The sequence below is a fragment of the Schistocerca piceifrons genome, chromosome 6 (genome assembly GCF_021461385.2).
Source record: "Schistocerca piceifrons isolate TAMUIC-IGC-003096 chromosome 6, iqSchPice1.1, whole genome shotgun sequence".
Lineage (NCBI taxonomy): Eukaryota > Metazoa > Arthropoda > Insecta > Orthoptera > Acrididae > Schistocerca > Schistocerca piceifrons.
In genome coordinates this window covers 128,569,235-128,589,878 of record NC_060143.1, presented here as the reverse complement: position 1 = coordinate 128,589,878, position 20,644 = coordinate 128,569,235, and the positions used below count along the sequence as shown (strand labels likewise).

The window sequence follows — 20,644 nt, the reverse complement described above, 5'->3', positions numbered from 1 at the left end:
TTTACCATTACTACTGACTTTTTATTTGTTTTAACCCAGATGATTATAAGGATGCTGTATGCAAGAAGAAACAATTGCACCATGAGTTTCTTGCAGATAAAACACTATTGGAATGCTTACAAACAAGTTCAAAGAGATGCAACAGAGATCCGTGCAGTTGGTCCAACATTTTTATGTCACAACAAAATGGGTGAGCTACTGATCAACTGGAAAAAGCAAGGGAATGCTGGTGGGGCTACTTTTAGACAGTTTTGACCAAGCAATTTCCCCATCCACCAATACCAATCATGTCAACTGTTGAAGGACTAGTCAAGGAAATTAATGCTACCAAAATCAAGATTACTCTGAAGGAGAAGGAGGGAGGGAAAGCCACTAGTGTTGACGATTTTCCAGCAGATTTATGTTGCTCTCAATAACGTAACGTGGCAGGTTGGCTGATATATCTTTTCAACCAGGTCAGACAAAGTCGAATGGCTGAAGACTGGTAGCAAAGCATGACTGTTCCAATTTTTTTTTTTTTTATGTGAGTGTTCTAATTACCACCTTATCAGACTGCTAAGCCAAGTGATTAGGATCTTTGAACCTCAACAGAAGGATTAACTAGCTAGCCCAAATCACTAGAAACCAAGCTGGACTTGTGAAAAATTGTGGAAAAACTGATGCAATCCAAATAACTGCACCTCGCTTTTATAGAACTCAAAAAGGCTTTCAATTGTGTACTGCATGATCTTAACTGGCCAGCACTTCAAAACTTTGGATTGCAGAGTACCTTGCTAACTGACTACAGCTTCTTTCTGTTGAACCAAGTAACCATGTCCAAGTGGCTACATGAGTGTCCAATTACTTTTGCATCACAGTAGGAGAGTCAGCCTTATCACGATTGCTGTTCATTCTAGTGACGGACACTGCCACATCAGACCTACACGACACGAATATGGCACCTCTCCACACTGATGATGTCATGTCCCCTGCGGAGAACAAGCTTGATCTTTAGCACCAAACACAAGAGGGGAATGACTGACTTGTGCAATATGGCCTATGGCTCAACGAAAGGAAAACTTAGTACATAACATCAGATCCCAGGAAGCTGGGACCATCAACACTGACAGAGAAGATCTGCCATGAATAATAAAATTTAAGTATCTCGAATCTGCAATCTCTACTGATGACCAGCTTGCAGAAGATGTTAACAAGAATCCAGGCAGCTTGAATGAAGTGGTGGATAGCAGCAGACTCACCTACGATTGTCAGATGAAAGATCACCTGTCATCCATTCCATTGCTTTCTATGGTACTGAGCATTGGCCAGCTACAAAAGAGTTGGACTGACAAACGAGGGGCATGGATGTGAGGTTGCTTCAATTGGACCACGTTTCAAGTGATATTATCAGGAAACATTTTAGGATTGCACCAGTCCAGAAGAAAATGCGAGAAAGCTGTCTGCGATGGTACAGGCGTGTGGTGTACGCATATGGAACAGCTGTCATATGGAACAAACAATAACAATAAAATAAACCTTCACCATTGAGAGTCAGTTCAATTATCCTCAAGTCGTTTACGTGTAGTGTATCATGTTCCTTTTAGACCTTTCTTGTGCAGTCTGGAAACCATGTCATTAAACAATTACTTCATGGTGTAACTATTTTTTTTTTTTTTGTCAAAGAGTTACAACTTTACAGCAGCAACTGTTTATACATATGACAAGAGTATCATAAGAAACCTTCTTAGAAGTGCTTTACTTCTGCTAGAATTCTCTAAGATGTTTTACTTCTAATTTATTTACAGTTTCATTTCCACAAAGTAATAATTCATAGCAGGAAGTTTCAACTTATTTTCTAATTCTAAGACTGACAGATGACACAAAATGATTCTTTTATTGTGATATTACTTGAATTTTATTGCATGTTTAGGCAGTGTCTCATCTTCATCTTCATGGTACTAAGATAATTCATCAACCACATAACTACAGCCAAAGTTGGAACAGCCAGTAATAGTAATTTTATGTTTCCATTTGTACAAATGAAAGAAAATGATGGGTTCAGGCTGATACGCATATGACATGAAGGAAAGCTGTTTTGAAACTACAAGAAGTATATTAACTCTAATGTAGTCTTCCATGACCAGCAATTACGGAAGTTTTACACAGACTTAAACGTTTGCCTTTGATTTTAATCCAAGATGAACACATCGCACAACTCTCAGCAAGTTAAAATATCTTTTCAAACATTGATTCATTAAACACTCATCTTTATTTTAGTTCTGAGAATTTCAACAGAGAAGCAGAAGTTTTTGCACTCATCTGAAAATCACTTGTCAGAAAGAAAGATATTGTGAATTCTCTCGTATTTTCCATACAACTGATTTCAGCTTTATGGAGAGTCAATGATTGAAATAGGGTCAGGAGCTGCTGTCAGGTTACTATAGCATCCCTTCTTCTTACGTATTAGATCCCCCCACAACATGCTGCTCTTACAGGATGGGCAATTGCCTTCCACAGGCAATAATTGGCCAGGCTGTGAGAAGTGCTGAGCAAGGCAAATAATATGTGCAACCAGGGGGCATCCTGGAGTAACACAAGAAAGGCTGCTGGCATCAGAGACAGCATCATGACAGAATAAACACAGTGGCAGTGTGCTCTCTGGATCTGACGCCTTGTCAGCACTCACTACTTTGGCACTCACAACTGGTCCATACGACATTGGCATGTGCAGAGGTGGAACAGCCTACAAAAAAGAAAAAAGGAAACAATTAACCAAAATATAATAAAGTTGTTATAACATTTGTTCTGCCACCTATATTTAGATTCCCTTTTACACATCTAAAAGTCTCCACTTTTTAATTCACGTTTTTCTACAAGTTATCTCGTACTTATCTTAAAACTTTACATTCTACACATGTATTATGAAAGCTTTATACAATTTTTATTTATGAGTCATTTGGCTTTGAACTACATGTTGGCAAGTTAATACCATTTTCATTGGTCTACAAAGGAAAAGTAAACGATATGAAATCAGACACCAATTTTGCTGAATAATAGTAACTGTATTCCTAAAATTGTTCTCGGTTCACTGATTGAAAGCAGTCTCTGCAAAACTGGAGTATGTAGGCTACAGTTGGATTATTTGTGCTTACAATTCTTCTACACATTATCTCTGATTTCACTAAATATACGCACAGTGAGCAACTGATGATAACTTCAGCAGAATGTTGCTTCCAAAATGGAAGACATGGGTAGCAAAAGTACAACTTGAACTACAAGAGAAGTATGTGCTAAATGATCCATTTGTTGTTCTTAAATGTTTACACTGCTCTATCAGCAAGTAAAAGAATGGTACTTTTACACTCTGCATGTCAATTGTTTCCTTTAACACAAAATTTCTGGAAATGGGAGGAATAAACTAGTATGTGAAATGTCTAACAAGTTCACAAAGAATCATTTGGGATGGTCAGCACTTACCTTCAGGAAGTACAAATCTCAGTATCTGCAACAGACATGCAAAAAGATAAAGAAACTGTGCTATAAGATACATAGTCTAATCAGTTGCAAAGGGGTATCTAACACTTCAGTTAACCCAACCCCACTGCATATGAAGGGTAGTCAAAGTATTATCACCCCAACAAATTTTGTTATTTTTCAGTGCATGACAATATAAATTGAAGTGCAACAAACGTACAGGAATTGTGAAATTTTAAAAAATATATCTACAAATTAATATCTAAGTTTTTAACCCATTCAGAGGCTTTCTCTGTCACTTCAAAGAAATAAACTAAATTTACAGGGTAGCTCATCTGCTGCAGCTTGTCACAATGTGTTTGTTGATCTGATGTTTGCTGCCACAGTCACAATGAGATGACAAAGTCTTTCCCAACCAGTGGAGAGTTTCTATAAAGATGCCATGGCCTATATGAATCCTACCGTTTTCCAAGCAAATGACAATAATTCCATGTCATCTGGTCTTGTGTTAGGTTTACAGTGGTCTGATATTCCCCATGGGCAATGTTATTCCACATTTCTGACCATTGCCTGCGTTTGCTGAAATCCACTACTTGCAGTGATTCCGTCAATATGTGAGGTGATTTCCTGCATTTTAATCGGTCCTTGTAAGTGCAGGTGCATCAGAGTGGATTGGGAGCTTGGGAATTTTAATTAATTTTTTATATCCCTTGAGAAGGGCATCCTGTCTTCGAAGATTTGGTGGTATAATGTAGCTTAGATGTGGTAACTAATGAAGAGTAAAAGATCTGCTGCAACATGTTGTTGTCCTCATTGTTGCTTCTAACTGAACATGGATTTTTCTCACACGAGAATTATTAAGCCACACTGGAGCACAGCATCCAGCAGCAAAGTAGTGGAATCCTAAGGAAGAATATGATAGTGTTGTAGCTCTTCTACTTCTACATCCATACTTTTGCGAACCACTGTGAAGTGCATGGCACAGGGTATGTCCCACTGTACCAGTTATTAGGGCTTTTTCCTCTTCCGTCACATATGGAGTGCAGGAAGAACGATAGTTTAAATGCCTATGGGGGTGCTGTAATTAATTTAAACTTGTCCTCATGACCCTTGTGATAGAGAGATGTAGGGCACCTTAGTATATTCCTTGAGTTGTCATATAAAGCTGGTTCTTGAAACTTCATTAGAAGACTTTCTCAGGGCAGTTTGTCTGCCTTCAAGAGGCTGACAGTTAAGTTTCTTCTGCATCTCTGCGACACTCTCCCTTGGGTCAAACAAAACTGTGAACATTTGTGCCGCCCTTCTCTGTGTGTGTGCAATAGCATCCATTAGTCCTATTTGGCATGGGTCCAACATACTTCAGCTATATTCTAGAAGTGTCGCACGGGTGATTTGTAAGCAATTTCTCTTGTAGACTGATTGCATTTTACTGATTCTGATAGTGACTCACTGATTTTATATTCATAAATTATTGTGCGGTTTTCATGTTGCAAACAGCACAATTTTACATTTCTGAACATTTAAAGCAAGTTTCCAATCTTTGCACCACTTTGAAATCTTGTCTAGGTACGACTGAACACTTGAGCAGCTTCATCCAGACTTTACTGCACTGTAGATAACTGCATCATCAGCAAAAAGAATGGAGTTACTATTAATATTGTCCACAAGGTCGTTAACATACAACATGAAAAGCAAGGGACCAAACATACTTCCCTGACATACATCCAAAGTTACTTCTACATCTGTCGGCGACTCTCCATCCAAGATAAATGTTTTGTTGTCCCTACCAAGAAATCCTCAATCCAGTCACATATTTTATCTGATACCTCATGTGATTGTACTTTTGAAAATAAGCATAGATGTGGTACCGAGTCAAATGTTTTTCAGAAATTGAGAAATACTGCACTTACACGACTGCCTTGATCCATGGCTTTCAGGATGTCATGTGAGAAAACTGTGAATTGGGTTTTATATGGTCTGGAAACCCATGCAGGTTGGCATGGAGGAGGTTGTTCTGTCTGTGATACCTCATGTTTGAGCTCAGTATATTTTCTGAGATCCTACAGCAAATGAATGTCAAGGACATTGGGCAGTAGTTTTGCAGACTACTACTGCTACCCTTCTTCCAGACAAGTGTGACCAATTATTTTTTCCAGCTAATGGGCACAGTTTTTTGTTTGAGCTATTTACAATATATTACCATTAACTGGAGGGCTAGCTCAACCACAAATTGGGCACAGCAGCTGATGGGCATTACACAGAGCACCAGGGCTTCATTCAATTTTAATGATTTGAGTTGTTTCTCAATGGGACTGACACTAACATCTATTTCACTCATCTTTTCAGTGGTATGAGAATTAAATTGGGGCCATACTCCTGAGTATTCCTTTGTAAAGGAAGATTTGAACACTGAGTTAAGCATTTCTGCTTTTGCTTTGCTACTCTTAATTTCTGTCTGTCTTGTCAATGAGTGACTGGACACTAACTTTGGTGCCACTTACCATCTGTACAGACAATCAGTATTTCTTTGAGTTTCGAGAAAGATACTTTGACAATATTCGTGACATTAGTCACTGAAGGCTTCGCACATTGTTCTCAACTGCCAAATGCATTTCATTCAGCATCTCTCTATCTACAGCCCTCTATACTTATTATGCAGCAGTCTGTACACCATGCAGGATCTCTCCCACCATGAACTGCTCTGCTGTGTACATATCTGTCCACTGCATTGTCAACTATTCTCTTAAACTTGATCCACACAGTTCTTCTACATGCTCATGACCTGAGCTAAGAGTTTCAATTTCCTCTTTGAGATATGATACCACTACTGTGCCTAGTTTGCTGATAACATAAATCTTTCTATTTGTTTTAGAGGCCCTTTGTACTTTGGTATTCATTGTTGTGCCTCACGGTCACTTATACAGCTTTGGTACAGTGCTTTGTGTGTGTTCCTTACGAAGCTTCTATCAAGAGTTACTCCCAAATATTCTGGAAAGTTTTGGTGTGGATGACTTGGCAATTAAGATGATATCTACCTTTGCATTGCCCATTCAGTTGTTAACCTGAAAGCAGCTTACACTGGTCTTCATTTGACTTGGAGTTACTCTCCATTTTCTGACGTATTCATGCATTGTATTTAAGTCTGCAGAGAGTACCTCTTCACTGGCTTCAAGACTTCTTGAGTGGCCAAAGGCAAATCATCCACAAAAATGAAACTCAAAAAATTAAAGCTGCAATATTATGAGGGCTATCCAGAAAGTAACAGTCTTTTTGGAATAATTAACAATATGAAAAAACCAAATTTTACTATATACTTTTTAATGGTACATTCTCCAGCTACTTTTATACATAATCACCATTAAAACTGAGGCACTTATCACACTGTGGCACAAGTTTTTAAATACAATCTCTTTAGATATCTGCCACCAACAATTGGAGTTTGGGAGCCCACCTAGCACAACTTTTTTGGTAAACATGCTTCTCTGTCACAATTTCATTCCCCTAAATCTATTACATTTGGGGAAAATGTTGCAAAAGTTCCTTAACAATGAAATAATGATTTCCACAAATTTATTTGTTGATTTTCATCAGTCACAAGGCTAGGACTACCACTGTGATCCTCATCGTGAACACTGGTAAGGCCATTTTTAAGATCTATGCCCCATTGCTTCACTCAACTTCCACTCTTTATTCCTTTTCCGTACACGTCACAAAGATCGTGATAAATTTCAATCGGTTAGCAGTTTTTTCCCAACAAAAACCTAATCACAGAATGTACTTCACAGGTGACAGGATTATTTTTATTGCAGTGCACATTTTAACACATCACAGGAGGCAAAGTAGGAGAGAGACGGACCTCACACTACTGCTGCTGGATCTGTACTGAGCGTAGGAATCCTATGACACCAAGAGGGTGTCTGTAGCCCATCCCACTGTCGCAATAGACCAAATGTCTGTTACTTTCTGGACAGTCCTTGTAATGTATTGTTTGTTTGCAGATATACATCTTCAGTTCTGTCATACACTGAAATTTTGATGAAACAATACCACAACACATCACCAGAGCAGACAAGAAAAACAATGCAGTCCTCCAGTAAAGTGGAGATAGACTGCGCCTTTTGTCTTGGCTCTCCTAGAAACATGCTACGATAGTGTGGCACAGGGCTTCCAATGTGTATCAGAACTGCAGACATTTACCTGCAGACAGGTAAAAAAATAAATAAATGAATAATAATAATTGGAAAACTTAATTCTTTTCAAAGTGCCAATACTATGATTACCCTCAGTATTTGGTTCAACACATTCTACAATAGTAGTCCACAAATAGTGGACAGGAGAATTGCATCAATTGAACCTTAGGATTCTACAAAAAGCAACAGCAAACAATTATAGTAAAGTTATTCCAGAAACAAAATAGCAAACTAAACATGAAATCTGTCACTATAGCCATTCAGTATGAAGTAATTGTTCTATCTGTAAAGAATCTCAATTTCACCTTTAGATCTCTACAATAATCCTGATTCAACCAGCGAACAGTCAACGGAAGTCTTTTCCAAGGACCCACACGTAACATTTCTGACAGAACACGAAGGCAATAGTCATACACTTTTTCTGTCCGACTTTTACTTGACACATGGCGCAATCTTCTTGATCTATCTGGGTGTTGCCAAGCCCATTCAAACTGCAACATTAAAGTTACTGCACATAAATAATGTCCAACGTTAATAAATTTAGGTCAGTTTAAGAACAAACCTTAGAATAGGTAGGCTATGTATTAAAACACTGCTATTTCTACTGATCACTTCTCCATTTCAGCTCTTCCAGTATCACTTACACCTGTAGTTTAAACAATTAGTGGCACAATATGATTTTTATATTCACAGACAAGGAAAATATTTTATGTACAGCAATTTTACATCACCTGAACCACTTCAATAGGTGTTTACGTCCCACCTAGTGCAGTGCTGGGGAACAACATCCCAGCATGTACTATAATTGTTACGGAAGTTCCTATTAACTTACTAACTCTTCTACTTGTAACACTCACCCTCAAAGCTGAAATGTCATTGGGGAAACCATGAATGATCAGTACCATTTCCCTGAAAGAAGAGTGTCATCTTATTACCACTTCACTTAAAAGTGAGAGTTTTTTTGAAGTACAATACATACATTTTAGTATCAACTAACAAACAGCAACAGTACAGTCATATCACAAAGAAATGTAGATATTTCCTGTGAATATTAAGTAAGACCATCCCACATTTGGGGGAAAATGCTATAAAAAAGAGCAGGGAAGTTTTGCATCTTAACTGATAACCACCTTAAGACTGAGCTGGACCATCTAATGAATTCTTACAACTTGACTGCTGTGGTTAACTGGCCCATTAGAGCTACACAAAATTGTGAGAGTCTTTGAGATAATATTTTCATTGTCGAGAGTAGATTCAACAGTGCAAGTGTAAGCAAAGTAATTTACTGTCTGTCAGACCATGATGGACAACTTCTTAAAGTCAATAACGTTAGTTTGTGCAACAAAGTCTCCCACACATATAGGTTCTATAGACTTACAAACACTGAAATTATGTCTGCCTTTAATTACCATTTGCCACAGATGGATTGGGATCCAGTGTATAGTAGATCAAATGTTAACGTTAAATTTAACCTTTTTTAAAAAATGAATTTACTTCTATATTTGAAATGGTCTTCCCAGGAAGACAAAAACCTTGGATTACTGAAGGTATTAAAATTTCTTGTAGAACTAAGAGGAAGCCACATGCCTCACTAAGAGTATCAAATAAGCCCCTTGAAAGGTCTCATTATAAACTATATTGTAATATTTTTGAAAGGGTGGTAAACAAATCCAGGAGCTTGTATATTAAGTCAGAAATTGATAAATCTGTGGCATCTCTGGTGCAGAGTGCTCTATCTTTGACACTTATTTTCTTTGGACTGCTTTGTTCCAGATGATTCTTGGCCACAACTTTTACTTCTGCCATGTTTGTTCATTGTGTCTGTGATTAATAAATATGTATTCATTACTTAACTCTTGGCTCAATGCAAACAGGTTGACATTGAACGTAAATAAAACAAATTATATGCAGTTTGGGAAAAGATGTCAAAATGTAAATCTTGATCTGGTGTGGGGTGACAAAGCCTTAGACGGAGTGACATCCACAAAATTGCTGGGGATTCATGTGGATGAAAACTTAAATTTTAATGACCACGTAATAAAACTTGCACAGAAACTTAATTCAGCCTGTTTTGCTCTCAGAATTATTGCAAACGTTTGTACCTCAGAGGGTGCCAGAATGGCATATTTCAGCTATTTTCAATCTCTTGCCACATACGGAATAATATTTTGGGGTTCCACAACAGGGCACCTAAAACAAATTTTTTTGTTGCAGAAGAGGGCCATCTGAATAATAACTCACAGTCATCCACAGACACACTGCAAACCCATATTCAAAAAGCTTAGAATACTTACTATACCATCATTATACATATACAAATGTGTATTGTATGCCAGGACCCAAATTGCAGATTTTCAGACAAATGCTGACTTTCATAACTACAATACCCGTAATAGCGCAGCACTCCATATTCAGCGAACAAAAATAACGAATACACAAAGGCATGTGAGCCATATCGGTGCAAAACTGTACAACGCACTGCCAGTCAACATCAGGCAGTTAGAAGATGATGATAAATTTAAAACAGAATTTAAAAAATTTCTAGTAGAACAATGTTTTTATTGTGTAAATGACTATGTAGCTCAATAAATTTTTTCTGATGATATTTATAAAGGCAAAATGGAAAATACTCAATATGTACCTAATCATTCATTACATTACATACTTAAAGGACAGCTGTTGTGTGATGTAAATATATACTTAAGCAGTGTGATGTATATAAGGACTTGCCGTTTAGGGAGGACAAAACTAAAGCCTTATGAAAAACAGACTATGCATTTAAAATAACAAGCAGGGATGTATATAGGCTACATTACTTACATAGTATTATTATTAATCTCATTGTATTATACTGTTCTGTACTTTTTTACGTATATATTGTTTGTGTCCATTTCTTTGAAATGGCTTGACAACATCCATACAATATTTATTGTCAATGGATGGATAAATAAAATAAATAAATAAATAAAATAAATATTACTGACCAACCATACATGATAACCACAGTTAGGAACTTCGTGTGCCAGCCCACATTGTTTCCACCACAATGGATCTACTAGTGTCTTTCTGTGCAAGTGTAATGGGCACTATTAACTATGCTTGCAACCATGAATGGACAAGTGTACCTACTTCGAATTTGGTTAAAAGTGAAAAATTATTTACTCCCGGCCACACTGATGCCACCTAACCTTAACTGGCACAAATGGCCATCGCCCAGCGTGGCAGCACAACAACAGCCACAACATGGACAGTGCAAGGACACTAATGATAATGTGGACAATCTTCCTGTTAAAGATATTGTGGTTTATCCCTCATCTATGCTATTACCTGTGGGGCAGTTCCAGAATACGAATTGAATGTTTCTATGCACGGGGTAATACATTCTAATTTACACAGTGTTGCAGCACCCCCCTCCCCCTGCAAAGCTTTTCGGCGACACTGGCTGCCTCGATCGTGCCAGTTTCCACGACCATCGCACCTTGGTTGCACCACAATCGCCTTCCACCCACTTCCGTAATGGCACCAGCTGTTCCACATGCGCCAGTTACCGGGTACGCCGCCCCGTGGCTCCACCACAATGTCGCAGCACCCCCCGCACACTGTTTCGATGGCGCCGGTCGCCGCGACCGCCACACCGTGGTTGAACCACGACCGCCTTCCACCCACTTTCGCAATGGCACCAGCCGCGACTGCCTCCCGCCCGCTGTTGCAATGGCACTAGCCATTACACTCATACCGTGTTCTTCATTGGGCCTGCAGATTGGACACACCATGCTGACTTATACGACTGCGCCCTCCGCACTGTGTGCTGCATGCGACCACTGCCCCACTCAGACCTCGGGTGACACACCATTTATCGCTACCACACTTCCGGTGTCGGAGGAATCCTGCTTTGCTCGCAGTGATCTCTGTCTGCCGGTGCTGCCTCAACATGTGTTACCCAGCAGGTTCCCTAAGCTACCTGCATTGCAAAAAGACAATCCAAAAACTTGGTTCGCCTTAGTGGACCACCTCCTGGACATCCAAGGTGTTTCCGACGATGGCGATTGTTTTGTCTGCCTGATGACCCGCCTCCATGCACATATGGACCTCATCAGCGACTTGCTTCTCTCACCACCCGCCTCGCACAAATATTTGACAGCCCAATAACTACTTATCGAGAGCCTTGCCCATTCTCTGGTGGATGCCTTCCATCAAATTACTCATGAGATGCATCTTGATGACGACACCCCTTTGCAACTTTGGCAGCACCTATGTGCTTTAATCGATGATCAAGCATTACCTGACGCTGCCCTTTGACCGCTGTGGATGGTCAAATTGTCTTCAGATCTGCAACTTCATCTACTTATCATGTCGCTGACCCACTAGAGGTTCGTTTACACATGGCAGATCAGACTTATGCTATCATTTGTCACCGACACCGCCTGTCACAAACGATCATCACACTCTATTGGCACGCCTGCACATCCGGTTTCGTGCCCAGCCGATAGAGGTCAGCATGCTCATCTCAGCTGCCAGTCAGGAGATGCCACCTAGCGGCCTACAAGAGGTACTGTCAGCGGGCTCCCGACAGCTGCCTACCCCGACTGAGCAGCAACCCGATCGGCTACTGGCCCCAACAATAGTCAACTGCGGCTCCCTTCCGCACCACACCGGCCTGCCTATCGGCCTACCCGCTATGCTGGTTCCACGGTACTTACAGGGCACCGCCTGCAACTACTGCATGCATTGTGGCTTCCCAACCAAGACCAGCAGGCAAGTTTAGGCCGTGTTCCTTCACGGTGCCTATCATTCGACACTGCACCACTCGCTTCAGTGACGCAATGCCTCTATGCCACAGACATGTCAACTGGCATCTGCTTTCTTATTGACACTGGCACCGATGTTAGCGTAATCCCAGCTAAGCACGCCGCCGATGCACTGTCACCTTCTACTCTTGTCTTGATTGCCGCCAATCAGTCTCCTATTGTGGTCCATGGCTCCGTCAAGATGTCACTTCACCTATCACTGGTTCACACCTACCCTTGGACCTTCCACCATGGCAACGTGGATGAACCTGTGATCGGGTCAGATTTTCTACACCATTACGAACATTCACTAGACCTGCAGGCCGCCACGCATCTGGCTCTACTGTTCCGTGCTCACACGAGTGCAGCATATCTTCGCTCTCCGCCTCCTTGTTGGCTATGCTTTCCACATGTACGTCCTTGGTCGAGCACATTACTACACGGATCTCTGATCTTCCACACGTGTGCTCACAAATCGACGATTCCCACACCCAGAACAATGTGTTACGCACCTGCATCACCTCTGCTGAATTGTCACATGCACGGCATACCATACATCGTCTATCTGCAGCCAAGCAGTATGGCGGTCCATCACACGCCTCTACAGTGTCTTCTCGCCAGTCTGCACCTGTGTCAAGCATTCCACCACCTGCTGCTGTTTTCTCACGACTGCTGACAAATCTACAAGATGCATCAGCATGCTTCGCTCCTGCATCACATCTTCCATCGCCGACTACAGCTGACACCCCACCTACGCCGCCCCTGTTCACCAAAGTCAGTGAGCCGATGTTGCCTGCGGATAGCTTCTTGACCCCTACTGCCGACCCACCTACGCGAATATCAGCCATCAACAAAGGCACTTGTCATAGGATTTGCACCTCCGATGTCCCACCTGTATGTTATAAGGCGAGGCACCTTAATGGTTCAAATGGCTCTAAGCACTATGGGCCTTATCACCTGAGGTCATCAGTCCCCTAGACTTAGAAAAACTTAAACCTAACTAATCTAAGGACATCACACACATCCATGCCTGAGGCAAGATTCGAACTTGTGACCGGCGCCTTAATGCTTCCAAATTTCTGCGCACCATGGAGATCCTTCAGAATCTGTTTGCTTTGGGCAACCTCTGCCCCTCCGATAGCAACTGGTCTTCACCCATTCACCTTGTTCCTAAGATGGACAGCACCTTACGCACGTGCAGGGACTACAGGACCAAAATGATCGCACCACTATCGATAACTATCCTCTTCCTCATATACAGGATTTAACGCAATTATTACAGAGTTCTAATTTTTCTCTAGTTCAGATTGTTCCAAGCCATACCATCAGATCCCTATGCATCCACCGGGTATTCCTAAGACAGCCATCATCACACTCTTTGGCATCTCTGAATATTGTTACATGCCTTATGGACTGAAAAATTAAGCGCAAACATGGCAGCAGTTCATTGATTCCATTTTGCCCCCTCTGCCATTTGCTTACGCTTCCTTAGATGATATACTGATCTTTTCCTCCTCCGCTGAGGAGCATCAAGTTCACCTCGATGCGGTTTGTTCGAGCCTTGCTGCCAACGGTGTGGTGATCAACCACGAGAAATCTCATCTGTGGTCCACATCAGTGACCTTCCTAGGCCATACTGTCTCCACCAATCGCCTCTGGCTGACGAGTTCTCGTGTCAAAACAATACTTGATCTCCCTCTCCCTGAGGATTATGCTCAGCTCCAGCGTTTCCTGGGTATGGCTAACTTATCACCGCCATATTCCTTAGGCTGCCTCTGTCCAAATGGCCCTCACCGACACCCTCTCCAGCAAAAACACCACTGCGAAGCAGAAGTTGGAGTGGACCAAACCCATGCCCGACACATTTGGTAACCTTAAAACTGCCCTCGCCAAGGCCATCACACTTGCCCACCCTGATCCTGAGGCCCATGTCTCGATCACTACTAACACCATGCCTCAGCTGTGGGCGCTGTTTAACAACAGTACACAGCCAACAGCCAACTCCACCCAACCCCTCCGCTTCTTTTCCAAGAAACTGACTAACAGCCAGTGTAAATGGTCAGCTGTTGACCGTGAGCTCCTTGCAGTGTACGAGGCAATTAGGCATCTCGCAGTGTATGAGGCGATTAGGTATTTCCGTAGTGACCTTGAGGGGTGACCTTTCGATCTATACAGATGCTATTCGTAATCCTGCTAAGGACCTTCCACCGAGGCATTTCTGCCATATTGACAACATCTGTCAGCACTCTTCTGACGCGTGCTATATCTGCAGTGCGGAGAAAGTTGTGGCAGATTACCTTTCCCGCATCTGCATGCTAACCGAACCACTGAATCGGGAGGAGCTCGCCCAACTTCAGACTGAAGACGATGATACACAGCGAATATCAGACAATGAGTCATCGCTCTCTGTCCAGTCCCTTATACTACATGGGTCGACAATCCCTGTCTACGTGCACACCCCGCCCCCTCGTCCCTACCCACCTACGTCACAGGGTCTTTACTGCCTTGCACGGCTTGGTCCACCCTGGAATTTGAGCCACAACGTGGCTGGTCACAGAGTGCTTTGTCTGGCCCGCTGTGAAGCACAACTGCCGCACTTGGATCCATGCGTGCGTCCTGTGCCAGCATAGCAAGGTCAGCAGGCACAATCAACCTCCATTGGGTAAGCTTGACATTCCAAAGGGGTGTTTTCGGCATGTCGATAACGACATTGTTGGTCCCCTTCCGAGGATTACAGATACATCATATCGATCACTGACTGCATGACCTGCTGGGTCAAGGCGGCCCCTCTTATTGACATCACGGCTGAGACCATCGCACGTTCTTTCGTCTCAGCATGGGTTGCTCATTTCGGCTGTCCCGTCTTTCACGACTGACCAGGGACGCCAGTTTGAGTTCGCCCTCTTTGCAGAACTCTGCGAACTCTGTAGCTTTGCCAAATTTCACATGACTTACCACCTGCAGGCGAACGGCCTAGTCGAATGGTGGCACCGCACGCTCAAGGCCACACTTATGTGCCATGGTGGCCTATGGTCCGAGGCTCTCTGGTGGGTTCTGCTGGGTATTTGCTTGGCCCATATAGAAGACTTGAACGCTTTGGTCGCTGAGATTCTATACGGTGAACCACCCCTCCTTCCCACCGAGTTCGTCGAGTATTCACCATCAGCTGCTACCGTGGATCTTCCTGCTCTGGTTGAACGGGTTCATACACACGTTGCATGCCTCCACACCCCCCTTCCACGCCCTCACTCCAACCTGCCTGTGTTTGTCCACAAGGACCTTGCTTTGCACAACTTTGTGATGCTGTGGGACGACACTGTGTGAACAGCCTTGCAGCTGCCTTATTCAGGCCCTCACTGTATGCTACGTTGCAGTACGAACACGTTCTTCATCCATCTATGCAGATGACCACAGACTGTGTCTGTTAACTGACTGAAACCAGTGTGGTCACTCACCGACCTGCCTTTGGCCGACGTCTCTCTGCCTGCACAGCCACAGGAACCACGGGACCCTTGCACTGCAGATTCCAACACGCCTACTTCTCGCACCTTTCGGCACCTACAACCACCGCGCCGGCACAATAATTATGAATTCGTGTGATGAAGCTTTCCTCTGCCAGGAGTGTTTTTGTGTGTGTGTGTGGGGGGGGGGGGGGGGGGGGGGAGAGGGGGGTGTTCCATGGAGTGGCTTTGTTTTAGATGATTCTCGGCACACAACTTGTATGTCTGCCATGTTTGTTCGTATATATGTGATAATCACAAATCCAAGAACAAAACAAAATACTCTGAAATGTTATGAAGAGAGAGAGTGTGGCAAGAGTAACAAGAATGTTAATACCATACAGATAAGCTATAATGATGAGGTTATTCACAATCTTGCAACAGTATCAAACATATTCAACAATTACTTCTAACTGCAGCAGTATATGTATGTGGTAGGGGATCCTTAAATGCTGCTATGTGTTTATTACAAAAAGCTAATCCCAACACATATGACCCAATTTGTATTTCCCCCGTCTCTATTACTGAAGTTAAAAATACCGTCAACGTCTTAAAAAGTAACAATTCCAGAAGTTTTGACAACATTTCACCTAAAATAAGGCATTGTAGTGACCACATATGCCAAGTCCTATGTCACATTTTTAATGAGTCTATGCAGAAAGGTGTTGCCAGAGAGATTAAAGCTTGTCGTCGTGAAACCATTCTTCAAGGTTGACAAAACCAATTTATCCAACTACTGTCCAATATGACTACTAAGCAGTTTCTCAAAAGTATTGGAGAAACTAACGTGTAAGAGAATTGAAGAAAATCTTAACCACAACATACTCAACTGAAACTAGTTTTGTTTCCAAAATGGCAGATCAACTGAGCAAGCTATTTTTTCACTCACAAATGAAATTTTAGGGTCAATAAATAATAAAATGTCACCTATTGGAAGGTTCTGTGACTTGTCAAAGGCCTTTGACTGTGTAGGCCACAACATCTCTTACAGAAGGTTAATTCTTATGGCTTGAGAGGTAGCATTGGTAGGTAGATTGAATCATATCTACAAAACAGATAACAGAAGGTGATAATTAATGGTGCCGACAATAGTTCTGTCTCATCTGATTGGGGCACATCAAAGTGTGGAGTGCCTTAAGTGTCCATTTTGGGACCTTTGCTTTTTCTTATCTTCATCAATGATCTCCCACTCTGTACAGAAAACAGAGTGTAAACTTACTCTTTTTGCAGAGAATATCACTATTCTGCTCAAAAGTCAAACCATCAATGACCTAGAAAATAAATATAATGACATACTTGTTGACATCCTACACTGGTTTAAGTGCAATGGACTAATTCTAAATACTGAAAAAACTCAATTTATGTTCATGCATCTCAGCAAGAAAATGAAGTATGCCACTTAAACTGTGGTAAACTAAATATACTACGATCTGAATCATCTAAGTTCTTGGGCATTGTAACTGATGGCAAGTTGAACAAATCTGTGCACATCCTAGACTTACATAGAAGGCTCAGTGAGGCAACTTACGCTCTGCGTGTAATCACCCCTGTTGGTAACGTGGATGCTATCAAAGCTCCCTGTTTTGGTTATTTTCATTCTATCATGTCATATGACATAATATTTTGGGGTAACCAGCCTTTAGCCAAAGAAATATTTACTGCACACAAGAGAGCTGTGAGAATCTTGAGCAGTGTCCATCCAAGATATTCTTGCAGAAATCTGTTCCGTAAATTACAAATAAACACAACCACCTCTCAGTACGTATTTTCTTCGATGTTTTTTATTTCTAATAACCAGTCTCTTCTTAAAACTAATAGTGAATGTCATGATCATGATACTAGGAAAAAAAGATTTAATAGGGATCTGAAAAATTTAAGTCTTGTACAAAAAGGTGTTCATTATTCTGCCACAAAAATTTTCAACTTGCTTCCTTCAGATATTAAAGTTCACATTAACGTTTTACCTGCTTTTAAATGTAAATTAAGAGAATACCTAATGGTAATTTCCTTCTACTCTCTTGATGAGTACCTGCAGATAAACTTTTTTTTTTAATCGTTTTGCCACTGGTATTTATATTCTTAAAACTTTGTTTTAAAGTGTTTTGCTATAACTCATCTTAACTGTAAGTCGGAGAATGTACTATATTTTCTTTTTCAGTAATTGTTTTATGTTACTTGGGCTATACCTTTGATTTGCTTTTAACTGTCAAGCTTACTCATCATTTTATGATACATTTTTGTTGTTTTATATACATGTATTACATCTATGTTATCTAGTCATGACTCAGTCCACATCCTTGCGATGCATCATAATAAGGATTAATCGAATAAATAAATATGGGCCTAATTTTTATGAATGATACTGTTAAAATACAACAAATTTTCCCATGGAACTGGAGTTTCAAGCAGGACTATTCAATGTAACCCACAAGTTTAGTTTTTACTGGCTATTAAGTCATTAAGGTTATTACTATATTTCAGCATATTTTACAACTCATTATGCCGAAAATACGACAGATGTTATCTAAAACTTGTCCACAAACCAGACTGCAGTTGGTTCGTTATTAGTATATTCCAAGGACCATAAAAGCAACCTCTGACTATGTGTAAAATTATAACACACTTTGTAAATGAAAAATATGGTAACTTACATGACTGTCTTAACATTAATCTTAAGCTACTCTTTCTATGAAGTAGGAATTGACCAGCACATATGATTACACATTGTGTTTGAAATTAATTTTATTTTCTGTTAGATTCTTGGCATCATGGGATTAGTAGGAAAATAAAAAAAAATTCAGGTCAAACGAGCCACTGTACACCTTCCGCAGTGCATGGTCGAGGTACCCAGTTGGAATCCTACCCATGGAAGAAATTTTCGTTCAGTTGGCCTATATGATTTAATGGGAATTGTCAAACTCTATGCCAATATCTTGTGTTAAATCTGAAACGCCTCTGCTGTGTTTCAGTTAATGGGAACATTTAATACTTACGGCAGTGCTCAGACTCAGTGAGGCCATTGCTTCTATAATAACGTTGTAGGCATTATTTCATCTTTGACTATTGACTCACGAAAAGTTACAGCACTAAAAATAGCACTCATCACAAGTACTCACTTGAAATACAAACCACCGACACTTCACAGCAGGTAAGTGGACATACGACCAACCATAACTGAACAATGCAATGAAGGGTCCATTAACTATCCCCAAAGCACAAACGAGTATAGTTGGAATGGTTACAAAAAAAGACGGTACGGAAATGTTTCATGGACCATGGCCATACAACCCGGAAGGCTCATTAGCAACTAAGGCATTCGTTCACGAAACCCTTCACTGTATGGGTCACCTATACTGCCTTACTGCATGCACAGACATTGTTTGAAATAACTTATGGAACGCATAAACTAGACGGGATTTACTGATATCAATCACTTTCTTCAGATACATACAAACTGGATTTCAAACCACGAAATGGTGGCTTACCATGGTCCATGATTATTTGTTCTCCAAGCGCCACCTGCTTGTTTTCCTTTATTATGCTGTTTTATTCTTCTGTTAGGATCCACTGTGTAGCCAATATATGTCCTTCCTTTATATTTCGGGTTCATGCAGTATAATAGGTAAACTCCATAAAAATGTTCTACGACATCATCACAACTCATATTTCGCGGCAATACCTACAGCTTAGTGAAACACTGTACACAAATGCAAAGACGCTATTTTTCTGAATGCCTTCGACTATAGTATCGATGGCCGACCTGAATACCTTCGAAGACGACATCATTCCACCAAAATTTATTTTAAATCGTGTTTTATTCAGCGTGGCATGGCAAAACTCAGATAAATCAAGAAGTTTGCGCTGTGTGTTACCTAAAAATCGGACGGAGAGAGTGTACAACAATCGCTCTTGCGTCTATCATAAATGTTCTTGGGAAAGACTTCGACACTCTTTTCGCTGGTTGAATAATGATTATTGATAAGATATAAATGTGAAATTGTGGTTCTTTACATAGAGAGTTTAGTCTGTGGCGATATTACTAATCCACATCGCTAGCGGACACATCGCTGACTGTACAAAAGTAACTTTGCCGCAGTTAGCATGGTTACAGTTGTTTACTTTTATTTCTGTTTTATCTTTTTCGTTACATAACTTGGCAATTATATTATTTATTGGATAAAATATGATATGCGGTTCCCATAAATCCAGTTATAATACTGGGCCATCTATAGTGACAACTACCATGTTAATAATATGCTTTTTTATTTCCAGAATAACTTTATTAAAGTGCTTGTTGTTGAATCCTAAGGTTCCGCTGATGCTGTTATTCTGTCAAATGTTACTTACTAAACAAAATAAGTTAGTTTAGCATGTGCTGTACTAGCTGTGTGGGATAGTCATAAATGTATTATGATCTCAAAAAATTAAGTTATGTAATTAATTTTTAATCATGCTGAGTAAAATAAGCTCCATCTAACGACGTCTTTCCTCAAATTAATCGAGATTGTGGCCCGCATCTAGAAGAAAATGATCAAAGTTAATACCCACAAATACGAAGGAATAGACTACCACTGAGCATGTGTCAACTACACTGTAACTTCCGCAAGTACCCGCTGATGTAGACACTTTAAAGCAAAAACTTGCGTAAGTTTATTTTTGCAAGTGAGTTGGGCAAGTTAGTTCCAGGAACATGCCGCAAGTACTTGCAGAAGTG

The 20,644-nt window shown here is 40.8% G+C and overlaps 1 protein-coding gene across 1 annotated transcript; it reads right to left on the bottom strand.

The window, feature by feature from the left end:
- Positions 1 to 2,229: 2,229 nt before the first annotated feature.
- On the bottom strand, positions 2,230 to 19,624 carry LOC124802857 (structure-specific endonuclease subunit slx1). The gene is made up of 4 exons (XM_047263890.1): positions 19,416 to 19,624; positions 8,501 to 8,552; positions 7,949 to 8,134; positions 2,230 to 2,722 (listed from the first exon to the last, which is right to left on the bottom strand). The coding sequence occupies exons 1-4, from the start codon at positions 19,592 to 19,594 to the stop codon at positions 2,369 to 2,371; spliced, it is 771 nt and encodes a 256-aa protein (XP_047119846.1). The 5' UTR covers positions 19,595 to 19,624; the 3' UTR covers positions 2,230 to 2,368.
- Between the last annotated feature and the right edge of the window lie 1,020 nt (positions 19,625 to 20,644).